The sequence below is a fragment of the Clarias gariepinus genome, chromosome 2 (genome assembly GCF_024256425.1).
Source record: "Clarias gariepinus isolate MV-2021 ecotype Netherlands chromosome 2, CGAR_prim_01v2, whole genome shotgun sequence".
NCBI classification, from domain to species: Eukaryota; Metazoa; Chordata; class Actinopteri; order Siluriformes; family Clariidae; genus Clarias; species Clarias gariepinus.
The window spans coordinates 4,904,403-4,928,854 of record NC_071101.1 but is presented as its reverse complement, the minus strand read 5'-3'; the positions used below and the strand labels follow the sequence as shown (position 1 = coordinate 4,928,854).

Below are 24,452 nucleotides of genomic sequence, written 5' to 3'. Positions count from 1 at the left end.
AGGGGTGGGCAGCAAACTGCCCCAGCATTGGGCAATTAACATATAATAGTAACTTCCTTAGGAACTTTGAAACTGAACCTAACTGTGGATCCCATTGTTGTAGAGACACGGGGGTGGGCTCATTTAACGCAGGCAAAAAGGTAATTGCAAAAGAATTTGTATGTTCTGTATCAAAGCACATTAATAGAAAGTTATGTGGATATGTGGAAGGGAAAAGTGTGAAAGAAAAAGGTACACTAGCAGCTGGGATGACCGCAGCCTGGAGGGGATTGTCAGGAAAAGGCCATTCAAAAGTGTTTAGGACTCTTATAAGAAGTGGACTGAGGCTGGAGTCAGTGCATCAAGAGCCACCATACACAGACGGATCCTGGACATCCGTCTGGCTTTTTCTCAGTAAAAAAAAAAACTCTGGCAATGGTTTATTATAAAGAGAAATAATCAGTGTGTGTAGGAGTAAATACTTTCGATACAGAGTGTATATACAGTAAGTGAAATGATAATTTGTCTTCCTTTAGGTGGCGCTGGAGTGAGCTTTCTTCATCTGCTGGTCCTCGTCTTGTCACTTCTCTCATTTTTCTGTCATGACTTTGTCAGGGAGTTAAAATGATGTAAAACTCAGGTGTGTACTGTAAAGTGTACTGTAGACGTATTTATTTTAAAGTTTAGAGCGGTGAAGCCTGGAGTGATGACATACTGAACTTTAGTTAAACTGATGGAGGAGAAGATTTAAGTACAGGAATGTGGAAGTGTTAGACTCTGGGAATGTTGGACTAATTAACAACATTTTAGGTGTTTGTACTTGTTTCACTACATCATCCCTAAAACCAGAACCAATAGGGGGTGGGGGGGGTTAGTTCAGTGTAGTTTGTGTAGTTTTTTGTGTAGTTCAGTGTAAAGTCATCTGATGGAGTACAGGCTTCATAAACCAAGATTAAGTTTTATTTAGTCATGATTTAAATTGACAAAAAATCTTCCATAATGTGAAGTTAATGGAGTTATTGGTAATTTTATCTACCAGTTTATAAATATAGAGAGATGTGCAAGCTTGTATTTTACTAAGAAAAAAAAATTAAATCATAACAGATTTGTTCAAAAACGTATTTGGAATATTTTCTCCATAAGTCTCGATTTTGTTCACTGTATATTAGAGAGAGAGAGAGAGAGAGAGAGAGAGAGAGAGCAATTCAATCTCTGTTCTAATCCACACAGAGAGCTTTGTGTACATTACATTAGTATACATGAAGTAGTATTAGTCTTAATTCTGTTGTTGGTAGTAATGATAATAATAACAATAATAATAATAATAATAATAATAATAATAATAATAATGAGAGAGAGAGAAGACTCGAACCATCCATCCACATATGAGGGATGTTCAAGTCAAACTGGGACTAAGTGTTCCATTCATTCTAGCACTGTTGCCTTGCACCTTGTTGCCTCCACCATGACAGACTGCAGGCTGAAAATCAGAATACATACAGTACTGACTATCTGATCTCAGAGCTGAACTTTACTGGAGTGGACTTTATTAAAGTAGATGAATGAAAATATAAGGATCTCATACTGTTACTTCCAAAAGGTCGCACATGTGATTAATTTAAAGATTAACAGTGAGGCACAAGAAGAGGAAAAAGTCCCGATAGGCCGTGGTAATATCTCAGTCTCTTTTAAGTCTCAGGAGAACACACACTGATCATCACAGCTAAAATGACAAGACATTTATACATTGTTCATTTGCTTATAAATCCTATTTTAATGGCAATTAAACATTGTATCATCATATATTATATGATTATCATATAAGAGTTATAGTATTAATATGTAACAGGCTATTATTATTATATTATTGTGTAAAGTGTGGGTTACCATGTTCCAATTAACATGCACTTTTTTTTTTTTTACAGTTTACAAATTTGGTTTGATTTGAGGACAAGGTTGTTTCATTGCACTCAGCCATACACGTTTATATAGGTATTGTGGAGGGATGCGTGAAATTTCAAGGTGACATAGTCTAATATTATTTGACTAAAAGATAATTTACAGTAGGCCTATTACTAATGTTAAAGCAGTACAAAGATCAAAGGGAATCTTGTGTAATTTAGTTTATCTATTGTTTATTTAATAAAGGCTGTGTTTAAATACCAGTCATAAAGTAAAATCGAGGACTGGGAAAGATTATATTCTAAGATGATAATGTTTTTTCTTTTTGTTTTCCACCTTAATAGAACACATTTTACATATTTCACCAGCTCAGACAGATGAGTCAGTATTATTATTATTATTATTATAATCATCCTGCTCCCTGAAACTTATACATTTATTTGCTCTTATTGATGACTTTATCAATTCAATTTTATTTTATAGCACTTTTAACAATTGTCATTGTCGCAAATCAGCTTTACACAATCAAAAAATTATTTAAGCTTGTATGGAATGTAAATGTGTATGAATCAAAATGATCCACAATCATCCATGTATTGTTTATTTATCTCAGAAAGGGTGTAGATCTCATGATCAGATGCAGACCTTTTTATCTGCCCAGCGAGTTTTCGGCGATATTCTGTACCGCTGTGTACGTAACGGACTTTATTCACAAATGCATCAATGACGTCGTACCACAGGTCAATGTACGGTTTTACCCCAACCAGAAGCCATGGGTTAACGGAGAGGTCCGCGCAGCGCTCAGAGCGCGGACTGCAGCTTTTAAATCCGGAGACCCAAGTGAGTACAAATCATCCCGGTATACACTCAGAAAAGCAATAAAAACTGCCAAGGAACAGTACAGAGAAAAGGTGGAGTCCTGCTATATCTAACATCAGGAACATGTGGAGTGGACTGAAGACCATCACAGACTACAAGGGGAAGAGCTGCAGAGTGGGGGAGGTACCTGCTTCTCTACCTGATGAGCTGAACACCTTCTATGCACGCTTTGATAACCACCCACCTCAGGAGCTTTCACTGGTAGAGGACAGCTGCCCTCTTCAGATATCTCAGGCAGACGTGTGTAAATACTTCAGGAAAGTCCGCACACGGAAAGCTCCTGGACCAGACAATATCCCAGGTCGTGTTTTCAAAGCATGTGCCCGCAAGCTAGCGGATGTCTTCACAGACATTTTTAACCTTTCCCTGCACCAGTCTGCTGTCCCAACATGTTTTAAGAGGACCACCATCATCCCTGTCCCTAAGAAAATGAATGTGAGCTGCCCCCTACTGTACACCCTGTTCACCCACGACTGTACAGCAACACATCGCTCCAACACCATCATCAAATTTGCAGACGACACCACCATCATCGGCTGCATTTCTAATGGAGATGAGGTGGCATACAGGGCAGAGGTGAAAGCCCTGAGATCATGGTGCCACGACAACAACCTGCTGCTCAATGTCAGCAAAACTAAGAAGCTCATCGTGGACTACAGGAGACTACAGGGAGGAAGCCACACCCCCATCGAGGGAGCAGCTGCTTCAGATTCCTGGTTATCAATATCAGCGAGGATCTGATTTGGTCACACCACATTGGTGTGATCACTAAAGTGGCAGGAGTGCAGCTCTTCTTTCTGCGGTGCCTGGGGAGGATCGGCATGGGCCCCAGAATACTCACAAACTTCTATTGATGCACCATCGAGAGTATTCTGTCTGGCTGTATCACCACCTGGTATGGCAGCTGTAATGCTCTAGATCGCAAAGCTCTGCAGAGGGTGGTGAGATCAGCACAGCGCATCACCAGGACTGAATTGCCAGCCATGCAGGACCTCTACAGACAGCGCTGTAGGAGGAGGACGCAGCGGATCCTTTCTGACCCCCAGCCACAGATTTTTCACGCTTCTGCCGTCGGGCAGGTGGTACAGGAGCATCAAGACCTGCACCAGCAGATACAGAGACAGTTTCTATCCACAAGCCATCAGGCTTCTTAACTGCTGACATTCTGCACACACCAATACACACTTACCACAACCACTGGACTCTTAACAATGTCACTTTAAACAATGCCACTTTAAATATATATTCAAAATACTTCATTGCATCTTGCACTGTTATATGTAAATACTAAATTATCTTTAGCTTACTTGCACATACACATACCTTTGAAATAATGTTTTTTTTTCCCTCTTCTATATTTTTATATTTATGTTTATGTAAAGTTGGGGAACACGGGTCTAAAAATTTCATTACAGTAATGATGCCTCATTGTTATCTCTATATGACAATAAAACTTGAAACTTGAAACTAGTTTACCAGGATAGCATGTGAGACCTCAGAGGTTGCCAGATAATTTCAGTAAACCCGCCACATCTCTAAACCTACTGGAACTGATCCAGTACTACAGTGGGTGTAAAATGTGATTTTCATCTTAATCTGAGTGATTGTGTGACTTTGGTCATCACACTGTCATTACCTATGGAGTGAAATCAGAGTCAGAAGAACTTCAACCTGAGTGTGTTATACTTTAGAAACACATTTATAATACATATGTAGTGTTTAACAAGAGAACATGTGATAAATGTCATGTTTAGGGGAAGTTAATGTATTTGTACAGTTCAATAAGACAAGAAAATAAACACATAATAAAAAGTCAGGACAGAAATATTAGTGTTTCTCAACAGACTTATCTCTAAAAATAAACCTGGTTTCAAAGTTTTCGATTTAGAGCGGAACACCGAGATCTGGCAACCTCATTGTAGTTTCCCGCGCGCGGGTTCCTGTTAGTACAAAAGGCCACAGTCAGGCTGTAGAGAACCCCTTTTTTCTCCAGTCGACCCGGAGAGCTGCTGCTGTAAGTGTGTGTGAAGTTGTGAAGGAGAGGAAACTCGGATCTGCTTGATGTTTTGTTGAAGGATTTGTGTAACTTTAATGTGATGATGTGATTTAAAGTGTAAACACAGTGTCTGAGACATGAAGAGAGGGTGAGTGTGAACTTTATATAACTCTATAAACTCTATATCACAGCTCTTACACAACTCAGAACTTCACTTAGTGCACTAATTACACAACACTCATAGAGTTTAGATATTCATTCAGCAGTTACATACAGTATATTCAACATTAATCATAAATAGAAACAGTAAACACATTCTAGCTGCTTCCACAATATTGTGTTTAACTACAGAAATGCTGTAAAGGAACATCAAAGTCAAGCAAACTGTCAATCATCTACAGAAACACTCTGAACTATGGCATTAGATTAGATTGGATTAGATTAGATTAGATTAGACTGAACTTTATTGTCACTGCACATGTTCGGTACGAGGCGTCAGAATCCAGTTATCATCTAACCAGAAGTGTCACTCAGCAGCTCACAGAGAAGGAGTTCTGTACAATGAGAACAATGATTATAGATGATGAAGTGGAGGAAGATATTGTAGACCAGGGTTATGATATTGTGGTTTAAGAAGGTTATGAAGATCTCTTGTTGTCGTCTCAGGAGAGTGTAACAGGGGTGTGTATAGTTTGTGTCAGGAACACTACTGTACTGTCTGAATGATTAATGTCTCCTGTTAATCGAGTCTCCTCAGTGCTGTTTATTTTAACATTCTGTGTGTGAAGCAGCTGAAACGGCTTTGAATGCAATCTTTCGTGTTGGTTATAATATTTGTTAAAATATTGTATTATACATAATTAGTTAACAATTAAAATAGAAGAAGAAGAACTCAGTTGTATGAATATATTTGTTTGTTGTAGTAAATCTACACACACTGACGCACCATGACCAACTTTTCCTACATCTGCACCGTGTGGATCAGCGTCTGTGTGTGTAAGTCACATTTTTATCTTTTATTAAACAGATGAAACATAATGTTATTAAAATAACTGCTCTGTCCAGATTAATCTATATTATAATTTCCCGTCTCAGACCTCCTCTCTGCAGAACCTGAGATCAGTGTATCTGGCCCAGTGGGTTCTACAGCTATCCTGCCGTGTGACCTGACGAGTGTAGACACTAAAACATCGTATATTAGATGGAACACTGAATCTGAGATTGTGTTTGAGCGACTGCATGAGAGGTCGTATCAGTGTGAGGGATATGAGGGTCGTGTGGACGTTCCTGTGGAGGAGCTGCGTAAGGGGAACTGTTCACTGGTGTTACACAATCTGACATTTACTGATACAGGAGTCTACACCAGCTACCAGACAGTGAGACACACCAAGAGATCTGTCCGTGTTAGGAGAGGAACAGTCCTGATCAACAGTGTTAATCTCTCAGTCTATGGTGAGTGAGTTAGTGTCAGTAGAACACACACTGAGCGTTACACACACCAGAGAACAAAGCTGGAAATAACTAATGATTATAAAAGTGTAAATCTTACTGTGTTATGATGCAGAGGTAGCTCAGTGGTTAAGGCATTGGACTATGGTTCGGAAGATCCCAGGTTCAAACCCCACAACCACCAAGTTGCCACTGTTGGGCCCTTGAGCGCGGCCCTTAACCCTCAACTGCTCAGATGTATAATGAGATAAAAATGTAAGTCGCTCTGGATAAGAGCGTATGCCAAATGCCTAAATGTAAATGCAGTAATGTGTGTTTTCTTTCCCTTTAGTTCCCCCTCTTAAAAAAACAGACGTTGGTATTTCAGCAGCTCCCACAGGTGAGTCAGTATCTACCTTCCCCTTATTTTCATCACTAATCAATAATTAACAGTCTGTTCCAGAACGTTAGAGGTGGAAGTAGGACTGATTTATAAAATCCCACTTTAGGAATTACACCCACTTCTACCCAGTCCCTCATTTTCACAGGCTCAAAAGTAATGGGAGTGATGCGCAGTGTAAAGGCCAGTTGTGGCTGTTCCTCAGTTATCTCATGACAGATTAAGGAGATAAAAGGTGTGGAGTTGATTGAGAGTGTTGAATGTGTATTTGGTAGATGTTGATGAGACTCTCAGTACACAGTGTAAAGAGGTGCTGATGCAGGTGAAGGAGCTCATCATTAAAATGCATGCTCCAGACTCTTGGAGTTTACTTCTATTAAAGATGTGTGTTGTTCAGTTATTCAGCCCCAGAAAAAGATCAGTTCAAAGAAATCACTGAAAGACCAGAATTGTCCTGATGTTCATGTTCATGAGTGTGTGTGAACTTCCAACCACAACTGTAACTAAAACTCATTTCTGTCTCTCTGCAGTAATGAAGAGTCCTCACCCACTGGTCCTGGTCCTGTCCCTCGTCTCATGTTTACTCGTCCAGCTCTTCTGTGAAGAAACATGAGTGTGACCTACAGCTGTGTACAGGACTGTGTGTTTCAATCACACACAGTAAACTACACATTGCAGCTGTGTGATGCTGAACAATCAGAACTCTAGAGACACGTCACTGCTGTCCAATCAGAATTGTTCACCAGACTTAAAGAGTTCATGTCCCTGACACTTTGAGACAGTTTGTTTGACCTAATGAAGAATTTCAGACAAGTGAAGCATCTTCAAGAACTTTATACAAGTCGAGTCGTCACTGTATTATCATTACTGATCACGTTGTATGAGACGATCTCAAGGACATCTGATCAGAATTCTGTAGAGTGTGTGAGAGTGTGTGAGAGTGTGTGAGAGTGTGTGAGAGTGTGTGAGAGTGTGTGAGAGTGTGTGAGAGTGTGTGAGAGTGTGTGAGAGTGTGTGAGAGTGTGTGAGAGTGTGTGAGAGTGTGTGAGAGTGTGTGAGAGTGTGTGAGAGTGTGTGAGAGTGTGTGAGAGTGTGTGAGAGTGTGTGAGAGTGTGTGAGAGTGTGTGAGAGTGTGTGAGAGTGTGTGAGAGTGTGTGAGAGTGTGTGAGAGTGTGTGAGAGTGTGTGAGAGTGTGTGAGAGTGTGTGAGAGTGTGTGAGAGTGTGTGAGAGTGTGTGAGAGTGTGTGAGAGTGTGTGAGAGTGTGTGAGAGTGTGTGAGAGTGTGTGAGAGTGTGTGAGAGTGTGTGAGAGTGTGTGAGAGTGTGTGAGAGTGTGTGAGAGTGTGTGAGAGTGTGTGAGAGTGTGTGAGAGTGTGTGAGAGTGTGTGAGAGTGTGTGATGTTTAAGATGAGAAGTAAAAGCACTGACAGATTAACAGACAGAACTCACACTACACATGCAGGACGTGTGTGAGACAAATGTCCATAAGGAGGTGTGATCTAAAGCAGCGGTTCCCGTCCCTGATCCTGGACGACGCCCTGTCCTGCACATCTTAGTCTTTTCTCCATTAAAGTGGGTGTGATAGAGCAGAGAAAACACTAGAATGTGCAGGACAGGGGTTCCTTCATCACCAGGGTGGAGAATCACTGATCTACTAAAGTGATGGGGAGCCACCTAGTGGTGGGAAAGAGAACTAAAGTGAGTTAAAGAGAAATTAGAATGAACAGTTTAACCCCTGTTCTGTTCACACTGACTTTATGGACATTTTGTTTAAAAAAAAAAGGCATTGAGTTCAAAATTATTTTTTCCCTTTGGATATTTTATATACTTGATATTTTATTTCATTATAGTAAAATGTTTGTATTTTTCTACGTCTTTTTTAACAACAAACTGGACCTGCAATTTTTATACAAGTGACGATGTAAATTCAGTTATTATTAAAGTGTTTAATAATCATGATATATGCATATTTATTTAATTTAATGAATAATTTGCTAATGATGTTATATTATGTGTCAGTTTTTCAATAAAGAGTACAAATGTGTTAGAGTGAGAAAAGAATAATTCTAAAAAGTATACTAAGCAGTTCACATGTGTGAGTAACACACACACACACACACACACACACAGAGACAGTATGTATTATTTCCTCCTGGTGAGATGAGCGGGGGTTCCGTCTGCCTTTAGATCTCCCTGTACTGGTGTTTTCTGGTTAGAAGTAGGAAGTGACTTTCTCCTCTCTATCTGAGGCTTCACCAGGGCCTGACTCAGCTGCTCAGAGAAACTTCTCCAAATCACAACTCCTCATTGTTCCAGTTAATGATCTCAAGCACTTTACAACAACACACAGATAATAATGTTATAGTTCACTTCTTCTTTCATCACGCTCTTAAATATCAGTGATCAGTGCACCATGTATTGAGCAGATTTCTGTCTGTAAGATCTCACCTTCAGTGTTGTGAGGTCACTTACTTCATCTACACAATAAGAGATCTTTAAATCATTCTGGGTTTAGTGTTTTATTACACTTCACAAAGTTTTATGTTCCTGACACTTCTTGGGCAGCTGTGATGATTTACATGGATTATTGTATTTATTTTATTTTATGAAAATACCTTTAAAATAAAAAGAAAGAATAAAAAAATCTAGTATACACTCATTACACAAACATTCTTATGGATACTTTGTGCAGCTGCTCGCTTTATCTTTTATATTTCGCTTATAGCGTTAATATAATATTACTGTTTTTACTGTCATTTTATTTATAATTAATTTACATTTATTATAAACTAGAAATAAAGTCTTACATTTATTGTTTTTCTTTTTTTTTTAATTTACATTTATTTCTAGTAATGCACAAAAAATAAGAAACTTATGCTATCAAACTTTAAACGAGACCAACTTTTGTTTTTGGTCACAAGATCCAATTTTTTATATATATTTTTTCTGTATAATGAAGGAAAACGTTCTATAATTAAATCCTCATAACTTTACTATTGTTTCCTACTCGAGGCAGTTATTGAGTTCTAACACTAACCAGGTTTCCTGTTACAGGCATCACGTCACACTGCCGGGGGGGGGGGGTGTTAATATTTGGGAAAGGGTGGAGGAATGAGGAGAAGTAAAAGCTGATTTTGCACACAGAGTGGAAATGAAACACCATGACAGACTCCAGGCTGAAAATCAGAATAAATCAGAGCTCAGAGCTGGACTTTACTGTAATGGACTTTATTAAAGCAGATTGTACTGTAGTGCAGGGGGGCTTTACTGTAAAATATCACCATCTCATACTGTAACGTCTAAAAAGGTAAAACCCTGCATGTGTGTTTAGTTTTAGAGGGTTTATTTCTGTTGGTCTAACTGCTATGTGAATGAGTGTGTGTGTGTGTGTGTGTGTGTGTTTACAGAAAGTATTAGATATGACTATAGGGTGTGACATCATGTCTCCTTTATCGCGGTACACTGGGTTTCATACTGCACTGGTGTAATACTGTATAACGGGACTAAACCTCTACTGCGGTACTAGAGCCATGAAAACGGTACTGTATCATCACAGGGTTCTGAAATAATATTTATATAATAATAGTTTGAATGTCTGTTTGATCTGTCTATAAGAAATCTCTCTCTGTAAACACAGCAGTGACTTGAACATGGCTGGTAGAGTCCTCATATCTAAAGGGGACTTTCCCATTTTCTTTATCCCTCCCTCTGTTTATTTATTAATGAAAAAACTGTCGAAGAAATCAATAAGTGTTCACTGGATTTTGTTTGGGAAAAAAACACATAAACTGTAAAATAAAGATGTGCTTTCCGGCTGTAAAACTCAGAGAGGCCTTGATTTATTTTGTCCTTTGCAGACACCATTAATACTGTTAAAGTTAACTGGATTAAAAGATCCTACACAGGGTAACTCCTTATGGTCTTACATTCCAAATAATACAATAACATGATCGGGAGTTTAACCTTAGTTTTAAAATGTATTTATTCTCCTTTTAAATTACCCAGGAAAAGTCCTGAGACTTAAACTGTCTGCAGTCGCTGCATGGTGTGTAAACCCCTCACATTAACATGGGGGCGTGGCCATTTCTGTGTAGTGGTTAGCACTTTTGCCGTGCACCTCCAGGGTCCAGGTTCAATTCCCGTCTCTATGTGCTTGGCCCCCTCCGGGTACTCCGGTTTCCTCCCACAATCTAAAGATCTGAGGATTAGACTAATTAGATAGATTGGCACTCTGTCCAGGGTGTACCCCGCCTCGTGCCTTAAGCCTCATGGGATGGGCTCCAGGCCCTCTGCGACCCTGAATACAGGATAAAACAGTATAGATGATGAGTGACTGAGTGAGTATATTTTAATATATCTTTATTTTCCACATCTGCTTCTGTTTGTTGTAGTAAATCTACACACACTGACGCACCATGACTAACTTTTCCTACATCTGCACCGTGTGGATCAGTGCCTGGGTGGGTGAGTCACCTTTTTATCTTTTATAAAACAAATGAAAGTAACTGCTCTGTCCAGATTAATCTATATTATAATTTCCCGTCTCAGACCTCCTCTCTGCAGAACCTGAGATCAGTGTATCTGGCCCAGTGGGTTCTACAGCTGTCCTGCCGTGTCAACTGACGAGTGGAGACACTGACAGACTGTATATTAGATGGAAAATCATGTCTGAGACTGTGTTTGAGCGAGTGGGTGTGGCCTCGTATCAGTGTGAGGGATATGAGGGTCGTGTGGACGTTCCTGTGGAGGAGCTGCGTAAGGGGAACTGTTCACTGGTGTTACACAATCTGACATTTACTGATACAGGAGTCTACACCAGCTACCAGACAGTGAGACACACCAAGAGATCTGTCCGTGTTAGGAGAGGAACAGTCCTGATCAACAGTGTTAATCTCTCAGTCTATGGTGAGTGAGTTAGTGTCAGTAGAACACACACTCTCTATTAAAGCTGAAAAGTTCATTTACATGTAAAAATATTGCAATGAAACTATTGTATTAGAATATTCAGTTAAGATTACTCTTAAATATCATCATCTACTATAAGGTGTAAGTGTAAGTTACATAAGGCTAATATCCAGCATGCTAAGATAAGACATAAGGGATGGACAGAAGGGGAACATAGGAGTGTTGTGGAGAGTTTAGTGAACTGGTGCAGGTCTAATCATCTCCAGCTGAACACCTCTAAGACCAAGGAGATGATGATAGACCTTCGTAGGACCAGGTCCTCACTACTACTGGTCACCACTGAGGGAGTTAACGTTACGGTGGGGAGGACATGCTGTATAAATGCGTAGGCCTACTGCTGGAGGACACACTGGACTGGTCAGCAAATACAGAACATTTATACAAAGACTCAGAGTCAGATGTTCTTTATTTTAGTGTCTGATTAAATGTTCTACAGATCAGTGGTGGCCAGTATCCTGGTGGCTCAAATGGTTAAGGCTCTGGGTTAAGTTGGTGCTGTTGAGCCCTTGAGCACGACCCTTAACCTCATCCGCTCCAGGGGGCGCTGTATCCTGACTGACCCTACGCTCTGACCCCAGCTTTCTAACTGGGATATGCGCAAAATAATTTCACTCTAAGGTGCATGTGACAAATAATCTAATCTAATCTAATTTATGCTAATCTAGGCTAATCTAATTATTTTTTCCTTCAAAGAAAAAACAGAAGAGAGATCAGATAACAGCTCAGGTTCCTCAGGTGAGTGAATATTAAACCTTAGTGAAGTGTGTGTTGTGTTGTACAGCTCGCTGATGGAAACGTCACACACTGTTATGTGATGATGTGAGTGATATTAAAATAAACCATAAGAAAATAAAATTCACATGTAAATACAAACGTATATAAATTGGTGTGTGTATATTATCAATAATCTATTATATAGTTACTGTAATCTTATAAATCCAGATATCTCTAAACTCTGCATTAAAAAGTTATAAGACTATGTTTAAAAGCTATAATAACATTTATAATTTCATGTCACTGAGAGTGAACTATTTACAACAATGAATTTCTGTCTCTGTAGATAACGATGGAAGGAACCGTCTTTACTCACTGAGCCTCATTTTTCTCGTCTTCTTACTCTGTGGTGTAATTGTGTCTCTGATTAAGAAAAAAATTTCTTATATTCAGTAATAAATAATTCACAAACCTAAATATCTAGTTCTCTTTTCTGGTTAAAGCAAAGACTGTCTCAAACCAGCTACACACTTTATTTATAAACTCAGGGTTTTATTCTCTACTGTAAATAATAAATGTACATAAATCAGTGTAATATATGTACATAAATCTGTTTAATGCTCACAGTGACGTCCTTTTGTAGTTCAGTTTTGTAAAAATCAGAATACAGATTTATTTAATAGCCGTTATTTACATAAAAGTGTTATTTACATTTTATACTGTTACTGTACCTTGGCATACAAATGCCCCGCCTTAAGGAAGTTTCACCATAAGAACTGAAATTTTGTAAGAAATGTATTTATTTTTGTATTTTACATTGTTTACATGTCTTTTCTAAATATTTTGAATATTTGTACATGGAAAATTTTATTATAATGTTGGAAATTGGTAATATTGGTACTTGCTTACAGTGGTTGGAACAGATTATCTGTATGTACATTATTTCCTCTGGGAAAATGCATTTCACAATACGAAATTTCACCTTAAGAACTCGGATTAAATTCATATGCTGTAGGTTCCACGGTATTTTGTTATTTATTCTTATATTATTTTTTTATTATGAAGAAAGAACACAATGTCAAGCAAAAGTGAAACTGAACTTTACAAGGAGTGGAGTGAGTTTCCACAGTTTTTGCTAGTTTCCAACAAAAAGCAGCAGTATAGTCAAAGAATTAAGAGATAAATGTTTGATATTATTGGCACCTACACAGTTTATTCCATTGTCCAGCCTCAAAACAATGTAAGTTTAAAGTTACAGTATATACTGTTTTCTGGTTACATGTACCTGTACATAGAAAAAGGTTTATACAGTAAACAGTGTGTGTGATCAAAAACACCAAAGAGTGTTTGAGTGAGTGTTTGTCTCTTTCTGAAGAGTGAGTTTGTGCTCTATTACAGTTGACACTAAATAAGAGAAGTGGACTCCAGAACGGCTGATTGTTTTTGCAGCTGTTGCTTCGAGAAAGTTCTCCACGTGCTGTTTTGACTCGTTGCTGCCGCCGTGTGGATGCGAACGGTATTGTAGATTCTTTGCGGACGGATCTGTTTTTTTGGGGTCTTACGCCCTTGCTGAGGGACTTATTTTTCTCCTTTTGCTCCATTGATTTTATGGTGGACCTTTTGGACATGTAACAGAGTTTTTTTGTCTCAAGACTAAATTTTTTGTTGTTTTTGTCGTCTCCAAAGGGAGGACTCTGGGACAGACTGTCTGAACTGAGACTTGAGGACTTGCTTTGGACTGCAACTGTCCTTGTCCTTGTGTGGAATTATTCGCTTGGACAGCGATTTCTCTTTTTGCTGGATTTTTTGTGGGGACTGTTCTTTCTTGTTTTTGAGAGACGTTTTCTATTAGTTACCCTGCCATATATGGACATTTCAGCACCAGCCCAGTTCCGTTGGTTATTATATGTTGGTTATTATATAAAAATCTGCAAAGTGAGATGTAAACATTGGCTTCGAACTGTTGGGTTAACCTTATATCATTTGAGTTTTTGTGAGAATTGGTTCCTTGCTTTGAATTGTTGTGGGAATTACAAAGAGACAGGAACTGTCAGGTTATTTAAGTGAAATTTATTTTATTTATTAATTACAGTTTAATGCTTGAAACTGAACATTTTCATTTTTATGCTCAGTTACATCGTAGAGTTTTCTTTTGCACCTTTAAAATTACTGTTCCATTTCATATAATAAATTGTAAAGTCTGTTATCTTGGAGTAGGGGCATTCCTCCTGTCTTGTGGGCTGATAGAGGTAGGAAGGTTTGACTTCTTACTCTGTGGGCTACCGTGTATGTTGGGTCCAGAGGTTCAATCCTCATCAGTCATGTTCACAAAAGGTAAAGCACACACAGCAAGGCGGATAAAAACATACTTAAGTAACATAAGTACAGGAATTAAATGTACTAGGGGTTGGAGACCTAGATCTTGTCATTCACCTAGTCGTCCAAGATACATCACAGTACATAGTCTTACCCCTACACTGTAGTGAAATTTTACTGCTACATTCATATTATCTCTTTTATACTGTATATAATCCACTGTATAATGTCTGTCCTAATGTGACTCCAGAATGAAGACTGAACTGAGGACTGTGTGTGAAGGACAAATCAAAACAAGAATCACAACTTAATTATAATTAAATAGCTTTACACACACACACACACACACACGAACACACACACACACACACACACACACACACACATACACACTCCATACACTCCAGTCAGTGTGTGTAATAAGTTGAGATTGTCCCAGGCTCTACAGAGGACTGTTTAAGATAAGGAGAAGTAAAAGCACTGACAGATTAACAGACAGAACTCACACTACACATGCAGGAGGTGTGTGAGTCACATGTCTATAAGGAGGTGTGATCTAAAGGGATGGAGCGCCATCTAGTGGTGGGAGAGAGTAAAATCTTAAAACAGACAAATAATTTACATTGGAAAAGCAGAATGTTTCTCAGACTGATTACTGAGTATGAAGGAATATTTACTGTCTGATACTGAGCTGATAAAGTTCAGAAATTATTATTATTATTTTTTTTTTTTATTTTTTTTTTTTTTTTCTTATATCTTTTTACAGAAATGTTCTTTTTACTGATATTTAATGCAACCACGGGGGGGCGCAATCCAGTGTCTTCTTGTGCCAGTCCCAAGTCTGGATAAATGCAGAGGGTTGTGTCAGGAAGGGCATCCGACGTAAAACATTTTCCAAATCAATGATGCGAATCAAGAATATAATTCCCATACCAGATCGGTCGTGGCCCGGGTTAACAACGACCGCCACTGGTGCTGTTGACCTACAGGGTGCTAGTGGAAATTGGGCTACTGTTGGTCGAAGAAGAAGAGGAGGAAGGCGTGTTCGTAAGCAGAGAGAGAAGAGGAAAGGCAAGAGTTTAGGAGTGATAGTAGGGACTTTGAATGTTGGGACCATGACAGGGAAGGGAAGAGAGTTAGTTGATATGATGCAGAGAAGAAAGGTGGATATACTGTGTGTCCAGGAGACCAGGTGGAAAGGTAGCAAGGCTAGAAGCTTAGGATCAGGGTTCAAATTGTAAGGAGTTTGTAAGGAATGTTCTAGAGGTGAAGAGAGTATCAGATAGGGTGATACGTCTGAAGCTGGAAATTGAAGGGATAATGTTCAATGTTGTTAGTGGTTATGCCCCACTAGGCATAGGATGTGAGTTAAAAGAGAAGGAGAAATTCTGGAGTGAGTTAGATGAAGTGATGCAGAGCATCCCCAGAGGTGAAAGAGGGGTGATTGGTGCAGACTTCAATGGACATGTTGGGGAAGGGAACAGAGGTGATGAAAATGTGATGGGCAGGTTTGGTCTTCAGGACAGGAATGTAGAAGGACAGATGGTGGTGGACTTTGCAAAAAGGATGGAAATGGCAGTAGTAAATACTTTCTTCCAGAAGAGGCAGGAACATAGAGTGACATATAAGAGTGGAGGCAGAAGCACTCAGGTCGACTACATCTTGTGTCGACGTTGTAACCTGAAAGAGATCAGTGACTGCAAAGTGTTGGTAGGGGAGAGTGTAGCCAGACAACACAGAATGGTGGTGTGTAAAAAAAAACCTGGTGGTGAGGAAGGCAAAGAGGACAAAGGCAGAGCAGAGGACATAGTGGTGGAAGCTGAGAAAGGAAGAATGTTGTGAAGTCTTTAGGGAGGAGTTGAGACAGGCTATGGGTGGTCAGGAGGTGCTTTCAGTTGACTGGACAACTACAGCCAATGTGATCAGGGAGACAGGTAGGAGGGTACTTGGTGTATCATCAGGTAAGGGGAAAGTGGACAAGGAGACTTGGTGGTGGAATGAGGAAGTCCAGGAGTGTATACAGGGAAAGAGGCTAGCTAAGAAGAAGTGGGACACTGAGAGGACTGAAGAGAGTAGACAGGAGTACAGGGAGATGCAGAGTAAGGTGAAGGTAGAGGTGGCAAAGGCCAAACAAAGAGCATATGAGGACTTGTATGCTAGGCTAGACAGTAAGGAGGGAGAGGGGGATCTGTACAGGTTGGCAAGGCAGAGAGATAGAGATGGGAAGGATGTGCAGCAGGTTAGAGTGATTAAAGATAGAGATGGAAATGTACTGACAGATGCCAGGAGGGTGATGGGAAGATGGAAGGAGTACTTTAAGGAGTTGATGAATGAGGAAAACGAAAGAGAACAAAGAGTAGAAGAGGTGACTGTTGTGGAACAGGAAGTAGCAAATATTGGTAGAAGTGAGGTGAGAAGGGCGTTGAAGAGGATGAAGAGTGGAAAGGCTGTTGGTCCTGATGACATACCTGTGGAGGTATGGAAGTGCTTAGGAGAGGTGGCAGTAGAGTTTTTGACAAGTTTGTTTAACAAGATCTTGGAGAGTGAGAGGATTCCAGAGGAATGGAGGAGAAGTGTATTGGTGCCAATTTTTAAGAACAAGGGAGATGTGCAAAGCTGTGGCAATTATAGAGGTATAACGTTAATGAGCCAGACAATGAAGCTGTGGGAAAGAGTAGTGGAAGCTCGGTTAAGGGCAGAGGTGAGCAGCAATATGGTTTTATGCCTAGAAAGAGTACATCAGATGCAGTATTTGCTTTGAGGATGCTGGCGGAGAAGTACAGAGAAGGTAACAGGGAGTTGCATTGTGTCTTTTTAGATTTACATTTACATTTAGGCATTTACATTTACATTACATTTACATTACATTTACATTTAGGCATTTGGCAGACGCTCTTATCCAGAGCGACTTACATTTTTTTTTTTTTTTATCACATTTCACATCTGAGCAGTTGAGGGTTAAGGGCCTTGCTCAAGGGCCCAACAGTGGCAACTTGGTGGTTGTGGGGTTTGAACCTGGGATCTTTTGAACCGTAGTCCAATACCTTAACCACTAGGCTACCCCTGGCCCAGATTTAGAGAAAGCGTATGACAGGGTGCCAAGAGAGGAGCTGTGGTATTGTATGAGGAAGTCTGGAGTGGCAGAGAAGTATGTTAGAGTGGTGCAGGACATGTATGAGAGCTGTAAGACAGTGGTAAGATGTGCTGTAGGTGTGACAGAAGAGTTTAAGGTGGAGGTGGGTCTGCATCAAGGATCGGCTCTAAGCCCCTTTTTGTTTGCTCTGGTGATGGACAGAATGACAGATGAGGTAAGACAGGAGTCCCCATGGACTATGATGTTTGCAGATGACATTGTGCTCTGTAGCGAGAGCAGGGAACAGGTGGAGGAAAATTTGGAGAGGTGCAGGTATGCTCTGGAAAGCAGAGGAATGAAGGTTAGCCGCAGCAAGACGGAATACATGTGTGTAAATGAGAGGGACCCAGGAGGATTGGTGAGGCTACAGGGAGCAGAGGTAAAGAAGGTGCAGGATTTTAAGTACTTGGGGTCAACAGTCCAGAGCAACGGAGAGTGTGGAAAGGAGGTGAAGAGGCGGGTACAGGCAGGTTGGAATGGGTGGAGAAAAGTGTCAGGTGTGTTGTGCGATAAAAGAGTATCAGCGAGAATGAAAGGAAAGGTGTACAGGACAGTGGTGAGACCAGCGATGCTCTACGGCTTAGAGACAGTGGCGCTGAAGAAAAGACAGGAGGCAGAGTTGGAGGTAGCAGAGCTGAAGATGTTGAGGTTCTCCTTGGGAGTGACAAGGATGGATAGGATTAAGAATGAGTTTATCAGAGGAACAACCCACGTTAGATGTTTTGGAGATAAAGTCAGAGAGGCCAGATTGAGGTGGTTTGGACATGTTCAGAGGAGAGATTGTGAATATATCGGTAGAAGGTTGCTGAGGTTGGAACTGCCAGGCAGGAGGTCTAGAGGAAGACCAAAGAGGAGATTTATGGATGCAGTGAGAGAGGACATGAAGTTAGTTGGTGTGAGAGAAGAGGATGCAGAGGATAGGGTTAGATGGAGGCAGATGATTCGCTGTGGCGACCCCTGAAAGGGAACAGCCGAAAGACAAAGAAGTTCTTTTTACTGATATTTAATCTGGTCTAATTGTTTTTATGAGAGACCACGCCCCCTAATCTCCTTCTGATCTGATTAGTCCAGTGTTAATGCTAATGTTCAGTTATCATTAGGGAGACATTTACAAGTTAAACACTGATTTTCACAATTTATATAATTATTATTACAAATAGAATTAAATATCTATTTCTGATGATTTTAAAATGACTTAAAATTTAAATAAAATAGATTCAAACTTTTTTGTCATTGTTAAAAGTACATGAGAAGTGCATAAGTGTCCTATTTACATTAATAATAATGAGGTAAATGAGGGTGTGGGTTCATGTGTACAGGGGTGAGAGTGATTAATGTACAAGTGCAGTAAGTAATAAGTATATGGTGTATATAGTAATATACAGTATAACATGTCAAGAAGATAACATGCTCAAATAAACATGATACAGACATCCATATATGTACATGTGTATAATAAAATATATACAGAATAAATATGAGTGTAATATACAGTGCAATAATAAACATAAGTTACTGATTGTATAAAGATTCAGAGTGGATGAAGCAGTGTAATACAGACAGACAGTGAGAGTGCAGTGGTGTATTAGTTAACACCAGATGAGGCCCTTTGGAATCATTTTATTGGCCTACAATTGTATTCAAGTGTGAAGTACTAAATACCCAGAAGGCCTCGGGTTCCAGAGGCCATGATCTGCTCGCTACAATAAAAAAGAAGGCGCCTGCACGACAAATTGAGAAAGTGAGAAATATACAGGAAGAAGGCAGGGATAGGAAACAAAGCAATAAGTAAAGATTATAATACTAGGAAAATAATAATACAAATATTATTTACTCAGTTTTATTTTGTTTTATAGCTGTTTACTAATAAAAATATGCAAAGTGTGACCCACGAACAACCCGTACATACAGAGAGCAAGAAATAAGGAACTTAAAAGCAGGCAGAACGTAATGGAAAAGTCCAAAAAGTTCTTTGCCAAAATAAGACTAACAGAGATGCTTAAGAAAAGTTAAAAGAAGTAACTTTCAGTTCCGTTATTTTTGACACAGAGCACAGACGGCCAGACTTCCTGTTTTAAAGCTAAAAAACAAAGGGATCAATAGTTAATAATCAAATCTATTACTATCCCCTACTACACTCTATATTATACTACACAATTAAAATTTATCAATGAAGGTTGTGACTTTTTTAAACGTACAGTAATTTATCAAATGTCAAATGTTCCAAATCATATAGGTTAATAACAAAATTGTGATTTAAGAAGAATAGGATTATTTTATAAATGAAAATATTAATGATCAGTCTTTTAAATAAGGCAAAATAATTATATAATTATGCAATAATAACAATATTTAAAATAATATAATCTAATGCAATCAAGCTTTGACTAAATTTATAAGATTGACCCTAACTGTACTTAGTCAGGGTGTACTTAGACCCTAATTATTAAGTCAAAAAATGGATTATAATCTTCTGATCATAAAAAGAATAAATAAATAAAGTATAATAAAACTAAAAACTAACCAATAAATTATTTCAATAACTTTAAAAAAAGTGAATAGAAATAGGAATAGGAAAATAAGAATAAGATTATTATGCATCTTTTTTTTGCAACTTTGTCTGACAAAAAACCCAAGTCTTCAATAGTCTGGTTAAGAAAACAGGAACAAACCAAACTTTTCCCAAAAAAGGGAAAAATGAAAACAAGATCTTTAAGGCCAACCCAGACATGAATAAATAAGAGATGAAAGGGGAAAATTACATAATGGGGAGGTGCCACATCAATCTGACCTGAGCAAAATTGGCTTACATCTCATGAATAGTAAGTAGTTTCTTGACTTAAGGAGGAGCAAACAATGTTTTTTCATGGGGTGTTTGTTGTCTTCTGGCTGGCCAGTCCAGTGCTGTCCATTTACTTTTGGTTGCAATAAACTTTTTTGCTCTTTCAATGCTCAAGTAGTTGTTGGGTTTGTGTTTAGAAAATTGTTGCAGTTTACAAAATTTGCCACGACAGTCCTCAGAGATAAATCTGGGTACACGCACAACAACAGTTCTGTTAATGTGGATGAGAGTGTGTGTGTGATTTCCAGCTCGTCTGAAATCCACAATGACCTCCTTCATCTTCTTGGTGTTGAGCTCCAGGTTATTGTCCTCACACCATGTTACTAGGTGCTGGATCTCCTTCCTGTAAGCGTCTCATCGTTACCTCTGATCAGGTCCACCATTGTGGTGTCATATGTGAACTTGATAATGATATTTGAGGCAGAGGCAGGTACACAGTCATGAGAGAAAAGGGAGTATAAGAGGGGACAACACACACCCCTGAGGTACTCCAGTGCTGAGGGTGAGACTGGAGGAGGTGAGGTTGTTTAATCAAACAGACAATCAAATGTCCTTGAGATCGTCTCGTATAATGTGATCAGAAATGATAATAAAGAGCTGCTGTAACTGTGCAGTGTAACACCAGCTTAACTCAGAGTAAAGTGCAGATGTTTGGATCATTTGATACACCACGCTGTAAGAAGAACAAACTGGTTCCTCCAGAACAAAATCCTGTTCACGTTCTGTTCTGGAAGAAAGTCCAGTCTCACTAATGCTGAGTTCTGACAGGAAAGTGTGTAAAAGCTGCAGTGTGTAGTTTACTGTGTGGGATTGAAACACACAGTCCTGTACACAGCTGTAGGTCACACTCATGTTTCTCCACAGAAGAGCTGGACGAGTAAACATGAGACGAGGGACAGGACCAGGACCAGTGGGTGAGGACTCTTCATTACTGCAGAGAGACAGAAATGAGTTTTAGTTATTATATTTAACAAGAACATGTACACACACATTCAGTAAAATTCTAGAGACAGAGATTCAATTCAATGCAATTCAAACATTACAGACCCGCCCCCATGTTACAGACCCGCCCCCATGTTACAGACCCGCCCCCTACACCAGTAAGAGCTCAGTCCTGTTTAACTCAGTTCTATTCTAATGTACAGACTAATGATGAGCTCCTTCACCTGCATCAGCACCTCTTTACACTGTGTACTGAGAGTCTCATCAACATCTACCAAATACACACAGGCCTTTAAAATGCTTATCAGTCAACTGTCCAGTTACTTTTGAGCCTGTGTAAATCAAAGCCCTTAAAAATGTCTGTAATTTCTAAAGAAGGATTTAAAATAAAGTGTTATTTAAACCCCTTTCTAAATAAAGACTGAATAGATGATTAATTAATAAAATCAGGTTGTTTTCCAGAGAAGGTTCAGTAGATACTGACTCACCTGTTGGAGCTGATGAGAGACCTCTGGGTGTGTCTTCACCACGGGAAACTAAAAGTAAGAAATACATAAAAAACACTGCATCATCGTTAACAATCATAAATCCTCTGTAAGTGCACTTCTCCATGAGCAAATTCTTCCAAAAACACAATGTTCTGTCTCCATCTAACACTCACATGTAGTGGTTCATCACATGTAGCTGTGTAGTGCAGAAACAGTGTGTGTTCTACTGAAACCAACTCACTCACCATAGACTGAGAGTTTAACACGGCTGATCGAGACCACTTTGAAGTTCACAGATCTCTTGGTGTGTCTCACTGTCTGGTAGCTGGTGTAGACTCCTGTATCAGTAAATGTCAGATTGTGTAACACCAGTGAACAGTTCCCCTTACGCAGCTCCTCCACAGGAACGTCCACACGACCCTCATATCCCCCAGCTGGATACGACTCCTCACCCTCTCGCTCAAACACAATCTCAGATTCAGTGTTCCACTTAATATATGGTATGTCAGTGTCTACACTCGTCAGTTGACACGGCAGGACAGCTGTAGAACCCACTGGGCCAGATACACTGATCTCAGGTTCTGCAGAGAGGAGGTCTGAGACGGGAAATTATAATATAGATTAATCTGGACAGAGCAGTTATTTTAATAACATTATGTTTCATCTGTTTAATAAAAGATAAAAATGTGACTTACACACACAGACGCTGATCCACACGGTGCAGATGTAGGAAAAGTTGGTCATGGTGCGTCAGTGTGTGTAGATTTACTACAACAAACAAATATATTCATACAACTGAGTTCTTCTTGAAATCTGTCTATAATTTCTTAATTAATTTTAATTGTTAACTAATTATGTATAATACAATATTTTAACAAATATTATAACCAACATGAAAGATTGCATTTAAAGCCGTTTCAGCTGCTTCACACACAGAATGTTAAAATAAACAGCACTGAGGAGACTCGATTAACAGGAGACACATTAATCATTCAGACATTACAGTAGTGTTCCTGACACAAACTATACACACCCCTGTTACACTCTCCTGAGACGACAACAAGAGACTGCACTAACAGTAACCCGCGCACAGAGTGACGAAGGTGCGGCTATAAGTAAAAGGTAGCAGGTACTAGTAATTTGACACAACGGTGGGACAGCTTTGCTAAGTAATCTTTTTAGATTGCCAGATCCTCGGATTTACGCTCTTAATCGAACACATTGAAACCAGGTTTATTTTCAGAGATAAGTCTGTTGAGAAACACTAATATTCACTAATATATACGTCTCCTAGTGCTCATGCCGAAGTGAATTGAGTGCCATTCGAGAACTGTACTGACCTTGTGAGTGAAGAACGTACGTTTTCAGACTTTTCTAGGTGATAAGGTTCCTTTCCTTACGTTTCAGCCGAAGTGTTCAGTTCTATTCAATCTTTTCAGCCTGCCTCACAAACCGCCCCCATCCTGCCCCGCCCCCTCCCGTAACTCCTCCCTCTTTCTCTGCTAAACCCACACACTGTGCCTCCTGATTGGCTTCACCACTCAAACACACACACACACACACACAGGGTGTATTATGATGTGCCGGGGTTACTATAGGGCAGTATGAGTAATAGAGCTTTCCTTAACAGATATCTTTAACTCAGTTGTAGATATTCACATTGTGAAATGTGGATATCTACAAGTAAATTATGACTATCCATAATTCCTGTTAGAGATATCTACAATTTAATTCTGACTAGTCACAATTCCAATTCAAGATATCATCAACTCCCCTCAATTAAAGATATTTATAATGTCCTTTTTAGATATCTTATACTTTAACTAGTCAAAACTGGATTATAGATATCTTGAACTGGTATTGTCACTAGTCAGAATGAAATTGTAGATATCTTTAACAGGAATTGTGAATAGACATAATTTAGAATCAGATATCTGTTATCAAATTATAGATATGTTTAAATAAATTTTGATTAGAGATATCTCAAATGAGAGATATCTTTAACTTTCATTCTGCCTAGTCAAATTGTAATTACAGATATCTTGAATATAGAGCTTTGACTAGGCCAAATAACGTTGCAGATATCTGTAATTGTGTCAGAAGTTACGGCAAATAGGAGGACGGGACGGGTTTGATATTGGCGGGAGCGGCTTACTGTTTAAATACGATGTAAATTTTTCCCACAACTAAACTCTTGTTCCCCACAGATTCCTTGGATGTGTATGAGTTCTATGGCATGGCATTTTTTAATTATTTTGTCTACAACAGCGACCGCCATTTCTTCTGCTAACTGTTCAAATAATTTGTCTGCTGGGCAAATACTGTATCCAATGGGAAGTCTTTCACGAGCAACGTCGGACACAACAATGCTGACGTTTACGATATCTTTAATTCTGCCTAGGCAAAACTCAGATATAGATATCTGTTATTGTAATTTAGAATGTCTGACAAGTCGAATATCAGTTTCAG

The 24,452-nt window shown here is 39.2% G+C and overlaps 2 protein-coding genes across 2 annotated transcripts in view; one reads left to right on the top strand and one right to left on the bottom strand.

Moving 5' to 3' along the window:
* Positions 1-24,452, bottom strand: part of LOC128518028 (CD276 antigen homolog) — a 166,283-nt gene that overhangs the window by 5,347 nt on the left and 136,484 nt on the right. The window lies entirely within an intron of this gene.
* On the top strand, positions 4,765-6,246 carry LOC128518036 (CD276 antigen homolog). Its single transcript, XM_053491165.1, has 3 exons — positions 4,765-4,904; positions 5,680-5,752; positions 5,852-6,246. The coding sequence occupies exons 2-3, from the start codon at positions 5,704-5,706 to the stop codon at positions 6,214-6,216; spliced, it is 414 nt and encodes a 137-aa protein (XP_053347140.1). The 5' UTR covers positions 4,765-4,904; positions 5,680-5,703; the 3' UTR covers positions 6,217-6,246.